The 16,080-nt window shown below is 40.7% G+C and overlaps 1 protein-coding gene across 1 annotated transcript in view; it reads left to right on the forward strand.

The window, feature by feature from the left end:
* LOC102169851 (cytochrome P450 2C31) overlaps positions 1 to 16,080 on the forward strand; it is a 64,424-nt gene that overhangs the window by 12,870 nt on the left and 35,474 nt on the right. The window contains exon 4 of the mRNA XM_018041712.1: positions 1,159 to 1,319. Within this exon, the coding sequence (XP_017897201.1) occupies positions 1,159 to 1,319 (161 nt within the window). The remainder of the gene's footprint in view (positions 1 to 1,158; positions 1,320 to 16,080) is intronic.

Below are 16,080 nucleotides of genomic sequence, written 5' to 3' on the forward strand. Positions count from 1 at the left end.
AGTGTAGCACATTCACAGCATCATCTTTTAGAGTTTGAAATTGCTCAACTGGAATTCCATCACTTCCATTAGCTTTGCTTGTGGTGATGTTTCCTAAGGCTACTTGGCTTCACATTCCAGGATGTCTGGCTCTAGGTGGGTGACCACACGATACTGGTTATCTGGGTCATTAAGATGTTTTTTGTATAGTTCTTTGTATTCTTGCCACCTCTTCTAACTATCTTCTGCTTTTGTTAGGTCCATACCGTTTCTGTCCTTTATTGTGACCATCTTTGCATGAAATGTTCCCTTTGTATGTCTGATTTTCTTGATGCCATCTCTAGTCTTCAACCCCTCTCATTATTGTCTTCTGAGAGAAAAGCACATTCAACATTTTTCAATGAATTTTGTAAAATATGATTTCAATTCTCCGCAGTCTCCTTACCTTCTTATTATATCAGTCAGTTTCTTCTGGGTATTTTGAAGAATATCAACACCAAGAGCTAAATTTTATAACTTTAAAGACATTTCAAAATGATCTTCTTCTTGTGTATTACCTTGTGGCTTTAAGTGGACAATGATATAAATAGAATAATTGGGAGAAATTTAATAAATAAATTACACCAGATTATATAATTTTGCTTAGGGAAACACAATTTTATTTTGTTGTTTTTGTTGTTCAGTTGCTAAGTCATGCCCTACTCTTCACAACTCCATGGACTATTGCATGCCAGGCTTTTCTGTCCTTCACTACCTCCCAGAGTTTGCTCAAACTCATGTCAGCCCCTTCTTATCTTGCCCTCAGTCTTTCCCAGCATCACAGTCTTTTCCAATGAGTCAGCTCTTAGGATCAGATGGCCAAAATATTGGAGCTTCAGCTTTAGCAGTAATGAATATTTAGAGCTGATTTCTTTCAGAATTGACTGCCTTAATCTTGCTGTCCAAGAGACTCTCAGGAGTCTTCTCTAGCACCACAGTTAGAAAACATCAATTCTTTAGCACTCAGCCTTCTTTATTGCCGAACTCTCTAGGCATGTTGAATTTATAGTGATGATGGCAGGTCCAGGTTGTTCTAATAATAAAAAAAAATCTTAAGAATCAAACTTTCTCCATTATTTTATACAGTAAACTTAAGATTTATTTGAAAATTATATTCCAACTTTCATATATTATTTTTAGGATCTCCATGTGATCCTACTTTCCTTCTGACCTATGCTCCCTGCAACGTGATCTGCTCCATTATATTCCGGAATCGTTTTGAATACAGTGATGAAAACTTTCTAACCTTGGCCAAGTATATTCATGAAAATGCAACAATTTTTAGCACCCCCTGGATTGAGGTAAGGTCAAGGTTCTCTTTAAATAAGAAATAACTTTTAATCTAAAGTGATTACCACATTTCTTTGTGCTATTGTTTGGTACCACTTAGTGAGTTATCATGGAGAAGGAAATGGCAACCCACTTCAGTATTCTTACGTAGAGAATCCTGTGGCTGGAGGAGCCTGTTGGGCTGCTGTCCATAGGGTTGCACAGAGTCAGACATGACTGAAGTGACTTCGCATGCATTGGAGAAGGAAATGACAGCCCACTCCAGTATTCTTGCCTGGAGAATCCCAGGGACAGAGGAGCCTGGTGGTCTGCCATCCGTGGGGTTGCACAGAGTCAGACATGACTGCAGTAACTTAGCAGCAGGAGCAACAGTGAGTTATCAAAGCAATTGAATGTGTTGAAATGAATTTGTAAACAAAATATAAGAATAGTAATTAAAAAATAGTGCAACAATTATAGCAAGGTTTTTTCTTTTTTTGAGAAATCTTTTTTCCCCTGATTTTATGTGTATAAATAGGATGTATATATATTGTATTTTTACTATTAGTAAACTGTCAGAAAAATACAATAACTTATGTTGTACTACTAACAACTAAAATTCCATGGATCATAATGTTATGATGATTTTTACCTGGGAAGGACTCTAGAGAGCAAGTAGTCTATGGAACAGAAAACTCACCTGGAAATACTGAGCTTATTTTCAAAGTAACCTAACCAAAAGAAGAATGAGTTAGATATAAAAACTAGATTTCTTGATTCTCTAAGATAGCAGCTGAATAAATTTCTTCGGTACCTACTGAGGGTATTAAGTCATGAAGATACTATTTAAAAAGGATTCTGTAAACTCTAGGACTATGATGGTCAAATGAATGTGTACATTTCTGAAGATGTAAAATGACTAAATAAAAGTAAGTTAGGTAATAAAGGCATTTCCTTAGTCTTTCTGGTATAGTTTCTTCATTTAAAAAATGGTATGGTGTGAATAGACTTAAATGGAGTTATCGACAGTAGTACAATAATAGTAGGAGACATTAACACATCATTTACATCAATGGACAGAACAGTTCAGTTCAGTCACTTAGTCATCTCTGACTCTTTGCAGCTCCATGGACAGAGCAGCCAAACTAAATTAATAAGAAATCATTGGCCTTAATCAACACATTAGACACGATGGACTTGATAGATTTATATACAACATTCCATCCAAATGTAGCAGAATACACATTCTTTTCAAGTACACATATGAAACATTTTCCAAGATAGATCATATGCTGTTACAAAACAAATGTCAGTAAATTTAAGTTATATTGAGCATCTTTTTGACCACAATGGTATGAAACTAGAAATCAATTACAAGAAAAAAAAAACCTGGAAAAAACACAAACACATAGGAGCTTAATATGTTGTTGAATATATTGTTAGCTGCTACTAAAGAACAACGGGTCAAAGAGAAAGTCAAAATACCTTGAGAGAAATGAAAATGGAAACAACATTCCAAAATCTATGTGACTCACAAAAGCAGTTCTAAGAGGGAAGTTCATAGTGAAAGAGGTCTACCTCAGGAAACCAGAAAAATACCAAGTAAGCAATCTAGCCTTACACATAAAACTAGAAAAAGAGTGGGCACTCTCCATCCCCCTTCTGATGTCTATGTCAGAAGCTTTCTCTGTCCCTTTTCTTTCTTTAATAAAACTGCTACACAAAAGCTCTTGAGTGATCAAGAATGATCCCTGGTCCTGAAGCTAAATCTTCTTCTGAGATCATGAATCCGACACAGTTCACCACAAGCTATCATCTTGGGGGCTCATCTGTGATTTTCAGGACAAGGTAAGAACGCTCAAGAGCTCTAGCCTCTCTGCTTTCTCAGTATACGCATTTTTTTTGCTATACTTTACTAATGCTATGGTGTGCTTGTGTGAAAGAATGACATGCCCTGCACGAAGCATGTGATGAGCCCCGGTCTGTGGTTATGAGGTGCCTCATAATGATTGAAAGCAGCTCCCAAAAGGGGAGCCTGTTGGGGGTTTATGCTGACCTGCCAATGCCAAGAGGCACTCAACATCCCTTCGAGGGGAGTGGCCAGAAATGGGCAAAGCGTGTGGAGTGAACTTTCCTTTCTTGGTAATTTTTTTTCTCGTCTCTTTGACCATTCCATAACTGCCTGAGGAATTAGAACTACTAACCTACTTTGTCAAGAAAGCTGAGTGCCAAAGAATTGATGCTTTTGAACTGTGGTGTTGGAGAAGACTCTTGAGAGTCCCTTGGACTTCAAGGAGATCCAACCAGTCCATCCTAAAGATCAGTCCTGGGTGTTCATTGAAGGACTGATATTGAAGCTGAAACTCCAATACTTTGGGCACCAGATGTGAAGAGCTGACTCATTTGAAAAGACCCTGATGCTGGCAAAGGTCAGGAGAAGGGGATGACAGGACGAGATGGTTGGATGACATCACCGATTCGATGGACATGGGTTTGGGTGGACTAAGGGAGTTGGTGATGGACAGGGAGGCCTGGTGTTTTGTGGTTCATGGGGTTGCAAAGAGTCGGACACGACTGAGCTAATGAACTGATACTGAACCTAATCTGTCAGATCATAGACTATCAAGGGAATTGGGATGCATGCCAATACTACATATTTTTACTTTGACCCCAAGTATGGAAGCGCCTAGCCTTGCTAGGAGGCAAAATTTACAAGAGCATGTTTGGGAAAGAGCAGGAGCTCTAACTCCAGGAATGTCTCTCAGGCTAGAGGTCACTCTCTTGACTGCCTAACTCAGGGCTCACAGTCCTAAAAGTGAGTCTTTGTCATGGCTGTGCCTCCTACCTATGTGGATAAAAGCACTGCTGGTGACTATGAGGTTTTTGAGGACATCGATTGGGAATTGCAGGATCTGTTCAGATTGGAAGTGCAATGGGCTTCTTCCTTTGGTAGTGCTAGCTGTTAGCAGACCAGAGAAAGCTCTCCAATGGCTTCTGTCTCAACTCCCTAGATATTCCTTTTATGGAATCTGTGGAAAGGAACTGAAAGGAATGGACCTAGTAGCCTGAGGACAAAAATCATTTTCCTCACTGTCCAGCCCTCTACCACCTTTGCTATTACATATACTGGCATGGTGCTACTCAGAAGGGACATCTTGGTTGTTGTTCATCTCTTTATGTCTCACCACTTCTACTGCAGTCAGGACTGTATTTAGGAATGTACATGGGCACACATAAGATGGATGCTTCCTCTAGTAGTCCTAGCTTGGGAAACATTCTGGGAAACTACTCTGGCAAATCAAACAAAGGTCTTGGTGGTAAGGAACTAGAAATCAATCTGGGATGCCATCAGGTCTACCCCTGGTGCATCTCCACCCCACCTTGGTGGTAGAACTGGAAGGGATGAGAAAGATGTCTTCGTCAGTAAGGGACAGACTAAGTCTGACCAGGGAAGGAAAGCTTCAGTGGAAAGTCTGTCTGCACACCCATCTAGAGCAGGGAGGGACGCTTCTGGCAGAAAGAAGCTATAGCCGTGGATGCTGCTTTTTTCTCTCTTACAGATGGGAGCTAACAGTTCCAGAACCACTCCTTTAAAATGTTAAAAAACTTGGGACAAGTTTGATCCCCAGAGTTTAAAAAATACACACCTGGTTCTTCTTCTGTGATACCGAATGGCCACATTATCCTTTGGAAAATGGGGAACACTGGCCAGTTAAAGGGTCTCTCAATTATGATACCATTTTACAACTAGATCAGTTCTGTAGAAAACAAAGGAAATGGGTTGAAGTGGCATATGTGTTGCTCTTTATCTCTCTGTGAGACATGTCAGACTTATGTACAAAGTGTGCAGATTTGGGTGTGAAGCCTTCAGCTGCGTCCTGTTCTCTTACTTTGCCCTTGTATCTGGGGCTCCCAACTGAACAGGCTGAGAATCAGGGTACCCTTCCAGGAGGGGTGGCCTTAGTCTCAGTAGAAATTCCAACAGTCCTAACTGTGGTTGAGACTATTTAGAGTATCCAAAAAGTACATACAAGGTTTTAAGGGACTAACTTTACTTTATGACCTTACTTGGAGAGATGTAATGTATATCTTGGGACAGACAGTGACTCCTGATTAAAAAACTCGAGTTTTGGGGGAAGCTACTGCTTTTGTTTTTTCTTTTTTTTTGACTCAAGAAAAACATTTATTATTCCAACGTTTCCACTTGTTCTGTAGATTCTTTAGGATATTTTTTTCTTCTTTCCTTTTCTTTTCCCACTTTGTTGTAGTTGTCAATTTTAATGGCATTATAAAATCTAATTAAGGTTTTGAGATTTTTTTTTCCTCAGTCACATTTTTTTTAATCTTTTATTATTTTATTAAAATTTTTTAACTTTTTATTTTTACTTTATTTTACTTTATAATACTCTATTGGTTTTTCCATACATTGACATGAATCCACCATGGGTGTACATGCGATCCCAAACATGAACCCCCCTCCCACCTCCCTCCCCACAACATCCCTCTGGGTCATCCCCGTGCACCAGCCCCAAGCATCCTGTATCCTGCATCGGACATAGACTGGTGATTCGATTCTTACATGATAGTATGTATGTTTCAATGCCATTCTCCCAAATCATCCCACCCTCTCCCTCTCCCTCTGAGTCCAAAAATCCGCTATACACATCTGTGTTTTTTGCTGTCTTGCATACAGGGTCATCATTGCCATCTTTCTAAATTCCATATATATGTGTTAGTATACTGTATTGGTGTTTTTCTTTCTGGCTTACTTCACTCTGTATAATCGGCTCCAGTTTCATCCATCTCATCAGAACTGATTCAAATGTATTCTTTTTAATGGCTGAGTAATACTCCATTGTGTATATGTACCACAGCTTTCTTATCCATTCATCTGCTAATGGACATCTAGGTTGTTTCCATGTCCTGGCTATTATAAACAGTGCTGCGATGAACATTGGGGTACACGTGTCTCTTTCAATTCTGGTTTCCTTGGTGTGTATGCCTTGCAGTGGGATTGCTGGGTCATAAGGCAGTTCTATTTGCAATTTTTAAAGGAAACTCCACACTGTTCTCCATAGTGGTTGTACTAGTTTGTATTCCCACCAACAGTGTAGGAGGGTTCCCTTTTCTCCACACCCTCTCCAGCATTTATTGCTTGTGGATTTTTGGATTGCAGACATTCTGACTGGTGTGAAGTGGTACCTCATTGTGGTTTTGATTTGCATATTTTTGAGATTAGTTGTTTGTCAGTTGCTTCATTTGCTATTATTTTCTCCCATTCAGAAGGCTGTCTTTTCACCTTGCTTATAGTTTCCTTTGTTGTGCAGAAGCTTTTAATTTTGATTAGATCCCATTTGTTTATTTTTGCTTTTATTTCCAGAATTCTGGGAGGTGGATCATAGAGGACCCTGCTGTGATTTATGTCGGAGAGTGTTTTGCCTATGTTCTCCTCTAGGAGTTTTATAGTTTCTGGTCTTACATTTAGATCTTTAATCCATTTTGAGTTTATTTTTGTGTGTGGTGTTAGAAAGTGATCTAGTTTCATTCTTTTACAAGTGGTTGACCAGTTTTCCCAGCACCGCTTGTTAAACAGATTGTCTTTACTCCATTGTATATTCTTGCCTCCTTTGTCAAAGATAAGGTGTCCATAGGTGTGTGGATTTATCTCTGGGCTTTCTATTTTGTTCCATTGATCTATATTTCTGTCTTTGTGCCCGTACCATACTGTCTTGATGACTGTGGTTTTGTAGTAGAGCCTGAAGTCAGGCAAGTTGATTCCTTCATTTCCATTCTTCTTTCTCAAGATTGCTTTGGCTATTCGAGGTTTTTTGTATTTCCATAGAAATCTTGCAATTATTTGTTCTAGTTCTGTGAAAAATATGGCTGGTAGCTTGATAGGGATTGCATTGAATTTGTAAATTGCTTTGGGTAGTATACTCATTTTCACTATATTGATTCTTCTGATCCATGAACATGGTATATTTCTCCATCTATTAGTGTCCTCTTTAATTTCTTTCATCCATGTTTTATAGTTTTCTATATATAGGTCTTTAGTTTCTTTAGGTAGATATATTCCTAAGTATTTTATTCTTTTCGTTGCAATGGTGAATGGAATTGTTTCTTAAGTTCTTTTTCTACTTTCTCATTATTAGTGTATAGGAATGTAAGGGTTTTCTGTGTGTTGATTTTATATCCTACAACTTTACTATATTTATTGATTAGCTCTAGTAATTGTCTGGTGGAGTCTTTAGGGTTTTCCATGTAGAGGATCATGTCATCTGCAAACTGAGAGTTTTGCTTCTTCTTTTCCAATTTGGATTCCTTTGATTTCTTTTTCTGCTCTGATTGCTGTGGCCAAAACTTCCAGAACTATGTTGAATAGTAGCGGTGAAAGTGGGCACCCTTGTCTTGTTCCTGGCTTTAGGGGAAATGCTTTCAATTTTTCACCGTTGAGGATAATGTTTGCTGTGGGTTTGTCATATATAGCTTTTATTATGTTGAGGTATATTCCTTCTATTCCTGCTTTCTGGAGAGTTTTTATCATAAGTGGATGTTGAATTTTGTCAAAGGCCTTCTCTGCATCTATTGAGATAATCATATGGCTTTTATTTTTCAATTTGTTAATGTGGTGAATTACATTGATTGATTTGTGGATATTGAAGAATCCTTGCATCCCTGGGATAGAGCCCACTTGGTCATGGTGTATGATCTTTTTAATGTGTTGTTGGATTCTGATTGCTAGAATTTTATTGAGGATTTTTGCATCTATGTTCATCAGTGATATTGGCCTGTAGTTTTCTTTTTTGTGACATCTTTGTCAGGTTTTGGTATTAGGGTGATGGTGGCCTCATAGAATGAGTTTGGAAGTTTACCTTCCTCTGCAAGTTTCTGGAAGAGTTTGAGTAGGATAGGTGTTAGCTCTTCTCGAAAGTTTTGGTAGAATTCAGCTGTGAAGCCGTCTGGACCTGGGCTTTTGTTTGCTGGAAGATTTCTGATTACAGTTTCAATTTCCATGTTTGTGATGGGTCTGTTAAGATTTTCTATTTCCTCCTGGTTCAGTTTTGGAAAATTGTACTTTTCTAAGAATTTGTCCATTTCTTCCACGTTGTCCATTTTATTGGCATATAATTGCTGATAGTAGTCTCTTATGATCCTTTGTATTTCTGTGTTGTCTGTTGTGATCTCTCCATTTTTATTTCTAATTTTATTGATTTGATTTTTCTCTCTTTGCTTCTTGATGAGTCTGGCTAATGGTTTGTCAATTTTACTTATCCTTTTTAAATAATCAGCTTTTGGCTTTGTTGATTTTTGCTATGGTCTCTTTTGTTTCTTTTGCATTTATTTTTGCCCTAATTTTTAAGATTTCTTTCCTTCAGCTAACTCTGGGGTTCTCCAATTCTTCCTTTTCTAGTTGTTTAGGTGTAGAATTAGGTTATTTATTTGACTTTTTTCTTGTTTCTTGAGGTATGCCTGTAGTGCTATGAACCTTCCCCTTAGCACTGCTTTTATAGTGTCCCACAGGTTTTGGGTTGTTGTGTATTCATTTTCATTAGTTTCTATGCATATTTTGATTTCTTTTTTGATTTCTTCTGTGATTTGTTGGTTATTCAGAAGTGTGTTGTTCAACCTCCATATGTTGGAATTTTTAATAGTTTTTCTCCTGTAATTGAGATCTAATCTTAATGCATTATGGTCAGAAAAGATGGTTGGAACGATTTCAATTTTTTAAAATTTATCGAGTTTAGATTTATGGCCCAGGATGTGATCTATCCTGGAGAAGGTTCCATGAGCACTTGAGAAGAAGGTGAAATTCATTGTTTTGGGGTGAAATGTCCTATAGATATCAGTTAGGTATAACTGGTCTAATGTATCATTTAAAGTTTGCGTTTCTTTGTTTATTTTCTGTTTAGTTGATCTGTCCATAGGTGTGAGTGGGGTATTAAAGTCTCCCACTCTTATTGTGTTATTGTTAATTTCCCCTTTCATACTTGTCAGCATTTTTCTTACATATTGTGTTGCTCCTATATTGATGCATATATATTTATAATTGTTATATCTTCTTCTTGGATTGATCCTTTGATCATTATGTAGTGGCCTTCTTTATCTCTTTTCACAGCCTTTGTTTTAAAGTCTATTTTATTGGATATGAGTATTGCCACTCCTGCTTTCTTTTGGTCTCTATTTGCATGGAATGTCTTTTTCCAGCCCTTCACTTTCAGTCTGTATGCGTCCCTTGTTTTGAGGTGGGTCTCTTGTAAGCAGCATATAGAAGGGTCTTGTTTTTGTATCCATTCGGCCAGTCTTTGTCTTTTGGTTGGGGCATTCAACCCATTTACGTTTAAGGTAATTATTGATAAGTATGATCCCGTTACCATTTACTTTATTGTTTTGGGTTCAGGTTAATACACCCTATTTGTGTTTCCTGTCTAGAGAAGATCTTTTAGAGTTTGTTGGAGAGCTGGTTTGGTGGTGCTGAATTTTCTGAGCTTTTGCTTGTCTGTAAAGCTTTTGATCTCTCCTTCGTATTTGAATGAGATCCTTGCTGGGTACAGTAATCTGGGCTGTAGGTTATTGTCTTTCATCACTTTAAGTATGTCTTGCCATTCCCTCCTGGCCTGAAGAGTTTCTATTGAAAGATCAGCTGTTATCCTTATGGGAATCCCCTTGTGTGTTATTTGTTGTTTTTCCCTTGCTGCTTTTAATAATTGTTCTTTGTGTTTGATCTTTGTTAATTTGATTAATACGTATCTTGGAGTGTTTCACCTTGGGTTTATCCTATTTGGAACTCTCTGTGTTTCTTGGACTTGGGTAATTATTTCCTTCCCCATTTTTGGGAAGTTTTCAACTATTATCTCCTCAAGGATTTTCTCATGGTCTTTCTTTTTGTCTTCTTCTTCTGGGACTCCTATAATTCGAATGTTGGAGAGTTTCATATTGTCCTGGAGGTCTCTGAGATTGTCCTCATTTCTTTTAATTAGTTTTTCTTTTTTCCTGTCTGATTCATGTATTTCTACCATTCTATCTTCTATTTCACTAATCCTATCTTCTGCCTCCATTATTCTACTATTTGTTGCCTCCAGTGTTTCTGATCTCATTTATTGCATTGTTCATTATATATTGACTCTTTTTTATTTCTTCTAGGTCCTTGTTCAACCTTTCTTGCATCTTCTCACTCCTTGTCACTAGGCTATTTATCTGTGATTCCATTTTGATTTCAAGATTTTGGATCATTTTCACTATCAATATTCGGAATTCTTTCTCAGGTAGATTCCCTACCTCTTCCTCTTTTATTTGGTTTGGTGGGCATTTCTCCTGTTCATTAACCTGCTAAGTATTCCTCTGCCTCTTCATCTTGGTTATATTACTGCGTTTGGGGTGGCCTTTCTATATTCTGGGAATTTGTGGAGTTCTCTTTATTATGGAGCTTCCTCACTGTGGGTTGGGTTCTATCAGTGGCTTGTCAAGGTTTCCTGGTTAGGGAGGCTTGTGTTGGAGTTCTGGTGGATGGAGCTGGGTTTCTTCTCTCTGGAGTGCAGTGGAGTGACCAGTAATGGGTTATGAGATGTCAATGGTTTTGGAGTAACTTTGAGCTGCCTGTATATTGAAGCTCAGGGGTGTGTTCCTGTGTTGCTGGAGGATTTGCGTGGTATGTCTTGCTCTGGAACTTGTTGGCCCTTTGGGTGGAGCTTGGTTTCAGTGTAGGTATGGAGGCGTTTGATGAGCTCCTATTGCTTAATGTTCCCTGAATTCAGGAGTTCTCTAATGTTCTCAGGCTTTGGACTTAAGCCTCCTGCTTCTGGTTTTCAGTTTTATTTTTACAGTAGCCTCTAGATTTCTCCATCTATACAGCACTGATGATAAAACATCTAGGTTAAAGATGAAAAGTTTCTCCACATTGAGGGACACACGGAGAGGTTCACTGAGTTACATGGAGAAGAGAAGAGGGAGGAGGTAGTCAGAGGTGACTGGAATGAGATGCGGTAAGATGAAAAGAGGAGAGAGCAAGCTAGCCAAATTCACTTCCTTATGTGTGCTCCATAGTCTGGACCGCTCAGAGGTATTTATGGAGTTATACAGGGAAGAGGAGAGGGAGGAAGTAGACAGAGGTGGCCAGGAGGATAAGAGGGATAAATGAAAAGGAGAGAGACAAATCCTGCCAGTAACCAGTTCCTTAGGTCTTCTCCACCGTCTGGAACACACAGAGATTCACAGAGTTGGATAGTGAAGAGATGGGGGAGGAAAGAGACAGAGGCAACCTGGTGGAGAAAAAGGAGAGTCCAAAGGAGGAGAGAGTGGTCAAACCAGTAATCTCACTCTAAGGTAAAATTGGGTAGTGAAGTTTGGGTTTTTAAATGTACAAAATTGCCAACAAAAACCAAAAAGCAAAGATTAAAAATCTACAGTAGAGGTTGGATTTTCAAAAATACAGTATTAAAGACAAGAAGCAGAAGGAAAAAAGAAAAGAAAAAAAAGCCACAAGAATTATTAAAAAACTCCAACAACCACCACATAAAGACTATATATGGTGTTTGCCTTTAAAAAATAGAGTCTTTTTTTTTGAAAAGTAATAGTAGGTTATAGAAATAAAAATTAGAGGAGAAATAGAAGACAACAATTTAAAAATAAGTTAGAAAAAAAAAGGCAAGAAAAAAAAAAAGGAATGATTGTAAAAATAGTACAGATATATCTGGCCCTTCTCTGATGTTGCAGGCAGTGTGGGGTCACTTCCAAGGTGGTTCCCTCTGTTTAACTTCTTCTGTTTGCTGGTTTTTTAGGCTCAGTAGTTCAGTCGCGCTGTGGGGAGTGGGGGATGCTGCAAACAAATACGTCTGTCGTGTGCACACAGTGTCTCAGCCCCGCTGGACCTGTCCCTTCTCGTGGAGCACAAACCGCTCCAGTTCTACGATGCTCAGCTGGGAACCATCTGAGGCTGGCCCTAGGCTGCATGCACCTCCACGGTCTAAGCCGCTCAGGTTCGGTGCTCAGGTAGCCCTCAGAGGCTCAGATTCGGTTGGGACTGCGTTTTGCGCCCTTCCCAGGTCTGAGTAGCTCAGGAGTTTGGCGAGCGCGGTCGCTGTGAGTTATCGCCTTTTCTGTCTCTGCTGCTCAGCTTTCTGGGTGGACCGCTGGCGCCCCTTGTGAGGCAGATGGTGACTGTCCAGCACCCCTAGAAGTCTTAGCAAAGAAGCCTGCTTGCAGTTTGGTAGGTAGAGTCTCTCCGGGGCTGCAATTGCCCCTTTCCAGCCCTTACGGCTCTGGCTGCCTGTCCCCGGCGGGGGATGGTCTGCAGCTGGCTATTTCCATTCCGTCCTTTGTTCTGTGCGCAGTCCTGGTGGTGTCTTATGTTCAAGCTTTTCTCGTGGTAGCTATCCCACAGTCTGGTTTGCTAGCCCAAGTTAGATCGTTCTGGTTATGCGTGGGGCGTTCCTGCCTGATTCTTAGAAATCTCTGCAGCCCGCACCTCCTGCGCTTCCCTGCCCTGCCCCCACTTCCTAGTGGCGGATGCAGGCGTCTGTGCTGCGTTTCCGCTGGGGGAGTTACTGTTGGGCTTGTAATCTGTTAGTTTTAATTATTTATTTATTTTTCCTTCCTGTTATGTTGCCCTCTGTGTTTCCAAGGCTCGCCACAGACTCGGCAAGGAGAGTTTTTCCTGGTGTTTGGAAACCTCTCTTCTTAAAATTCCCTTCCCGGGACAGGCTTCCCTTCCCGGGAAGGAGCTCCCTCCCCACCTCCTTTGTCTCTCTTTTTGTCTTTTATATTTTTTCCTACCTTTTTTCGAAGACAATGGTCTGCTTTTCTGGTTGCCTGATGTCCTCTGCCAGCATTCAGAAGTTGTTTTGTGGAGCTTGCTCAGCATTGAAATGTTCTTTTGAGGAATTTGTGAGGGAGAAAGTGGTCTTCCCCTCCTATTCCTCCGCCATCTTAGGACAGCCCCCCTCGAAGCTACTGCTTTTGGAGATGAATGGCTTGAAGGCAAGGGGAAAGAAGGAACATGAAATAACCCTGCTTCCTACTGGGAGCCATGTGGTTCCAATAACAGAGCCAGATTGTCGGATGTGTTCTTGAAGGACTCAAGCGAGCACAAGGACTTTATACTATGCTAAGTTGACTGACATAGAACCAGGAGAGAAGAAAACTCCTGGTAAATTCCTAGATAGACTACAGGGGGCTCTTGGCAAGTTTACTGATGTTGATCTTGAAATTACAGAGGGAGAAATGATCTTAAAAGGCAGTTTTTTCACTCAGTCATCTCCAGATATCTGCTGTAAGTTTCAAAAACAGGCATTCAGACCAAAAAGTCTTTAGAAAAACTGTTGCAGCTGTCTAAGACAGTATATTTTGGTGGAGAATATGAGGAGGAAAATGAGACAAAAAAGAACCAGGCAAAAGACTAAAGCCCCAGCATGGCTGTTAGATCCACTCTGAAACAGCCTGAGGAAAAATTCCCAGAGGGACCCAGGTGAAAAGGGATGGACTTGTTATTACTGTGGAAAGGAGGGACATCTTAAGTGGGATTGGCCTGAGGCATATAAGCCGCCCCCAGCTCCATGTCCAATCTGCAAAGGACCATAACGGAGAAGACACTGCCTTCCGAGGTGTGAAAAAGTGAAGTCGTGTCTGACTCTTTGCGACCTGTGGACTGTAGCCCACCAAGCTCCTATGTCTATGGGATTCTCCAGGCCAGAATACTGGAGTGCGTTGCCATTTCCTTCTCCAGGGGATCTTCCTGACCCAGGGATCAAACCCAGGTCTCCCACATTGCAGGCAGATGCTTTAACCTCTGCACCACCAGGGAAGCCCTTAAAGACAAGAATAAAGTCTCTCAGAAAACCTCCTATAGAGACACAGAACTTCAGATCCAAGTACTGACATCAAAGTATTCAAGGGAGGAAAGGAAGCCAGGTTGAAAGAAGAAGGGGGAGGAGGCAGGAGGGGGGAGGAGGCGGGAGAGGGGAGGCGAAAGGGGTGGCCTTACGGACGTCTCCTGCCACCTACAGATACCCAGGCGTTATGGGACTTTTCCCTGGGCCTTCAGAGAAGGGAGGACTGGAACTCAGCCCTACCAGAAATCAGACCAGACCAGAACCAGAATTTGAGTTCTCTGCCAAGAGGAGGGGATCAGTCTCCAATCCTCAGCTCAGGCTGAGAGCCCTTCGACCAGATTCCTGCGTCCAGGCCTGGGGGACCAGAAAAACAGGGAAGGATAGGAAGGGTTAAGGAGAGGAAAGACAGAGGCAAGGGGAGGGAGGTCAATAAAGTCTCTTGTTCCGAGGTGTAGGCCCCAGGGGTTGGACTCTCAAGACAATTGGGACTGAGGGTGCCTGGGGGTCTCCACACAAGCTTCCATCCTAATTACACCTGAGGAACCCTGGGTATTAATAACTGTGGGGGGCCAATCAGTCAATTTCTTTTGGACACTGGGGCAACCTTCTCAGCGCTCACTGAAACCTCTGGTCCTCTTTCCTCCTGATCCACTACTGTAATGGGACTGTCTGGATAAGCCAAACCTTATTATCTCAGTTGTCCTTTAAACTACAACTAGAACTCTGTGCTATTTTGTCGGGTTTCTAATAGTGCCAGAATATCCTTTACCCCTTCTGGGGAGGGATATACTGAACAAGGTCCAAGCCTCTGTTTTCATGAATATGGAGCCTGCTCTTTCTCTCCTGTTAATTGAAAAAAATATAAACCCTGAAGTGTGGGCTGTTGAAAAAACTGAGGGTTGAACACAAAATGCTGTTCCTGTCATTATCAAGCTCAAAGACCCTCACCTATATTCACATCAAAAGCAGTACCCACTAAAGCCTGAGGTTAAGGAAGGGTTAAAACACATCATTGAAGATTTAAAGGAAAGGGGCTGTTAACTCCCTGTAATAGTCCATGTAATGCTCCTATTTTGGGTGTAAAAATGTCAAATGATAAATGGAGACTTATTCAAGATATACAAATAGTAAGTGCCTAATCCTTATACTTTATTGTCTGAAATTCCTAAATGAGCCAAATATGACTTTAAGATAATTGAGAAGATTTGGGTGCATTACAGGCTACTGCCACATTTGGATTCCGGGTTATGGAGAACTTGCCTGACCTTTATATGAACTTATAACTGAAACTCAGCAGGCCCAAATCGACAAGCTGGTTAGGCCCCCAGAGGCTCAAAAGGCTTTTAAGGCTTTTCAAACTGCTCTCTTGTAGGCTCCTGCTTTGAGCTTGCCCATAGGATCAGAGTTTAGTTTGTTTCTTAGTTAAAAAAAAGCTTATGGCCACATTCCTTAAGGGTAATTGCTACTATTGTTTTGCTAATGTCTATAGCTCATAAGTTGACTAATGGGCAAAATCTTACTGTACTGACTTCTCATTGTTACGCGAGTGTATGTTCCTAGGTTCTTTGTCTCCTCACAACAAAGATTTGGAGCGACGGATATTAAAGCCCTCGGTGCGTCACAGCTCTCAGGTCTTGGACAAACCATGTTATAGCTCTTAGGCAAATCAGTGTTACAGCTCTATTTTATTTAGAAGATAGCAGGAGAATCCATCCTTGAAGCGTGAGGGCATACCAACCCAAAGACTTGAAGAAAAGAGAGTGGAGGAGTGTGTGGGGGAGGGAGAGAGAGAGAGAGAGAAAAAGAGAGAGAGAGAGAAAGAGTGCACACACGCGGGAGAGAAAGAGAGAGAGAGAGTGCTTTGGCTCTTCCTTTTATATGTTTTTGCCTCCACCTGGGCCTACTCTATGCAAATTGGGCTTAGCCAGGAGTGCTGTTTGTTCTACCTGAAGTCTTCACTCTGGTCCTC

The sequence above is a fragment of the Capra hircus genome, chromosome 26 (genome assembly GCF_001704415.2).
Source record: "Capra hircus breed San Clemente chromosome 26, ASM170441v1, whole genome shotgun sequence".
In the NCBI taxonomy this organism is placed as follows: Eukaryota; Metazoa; Chordata; class Mammalia; order Artiodactyla; family Bovidae; genus Capra; species Capra hircus.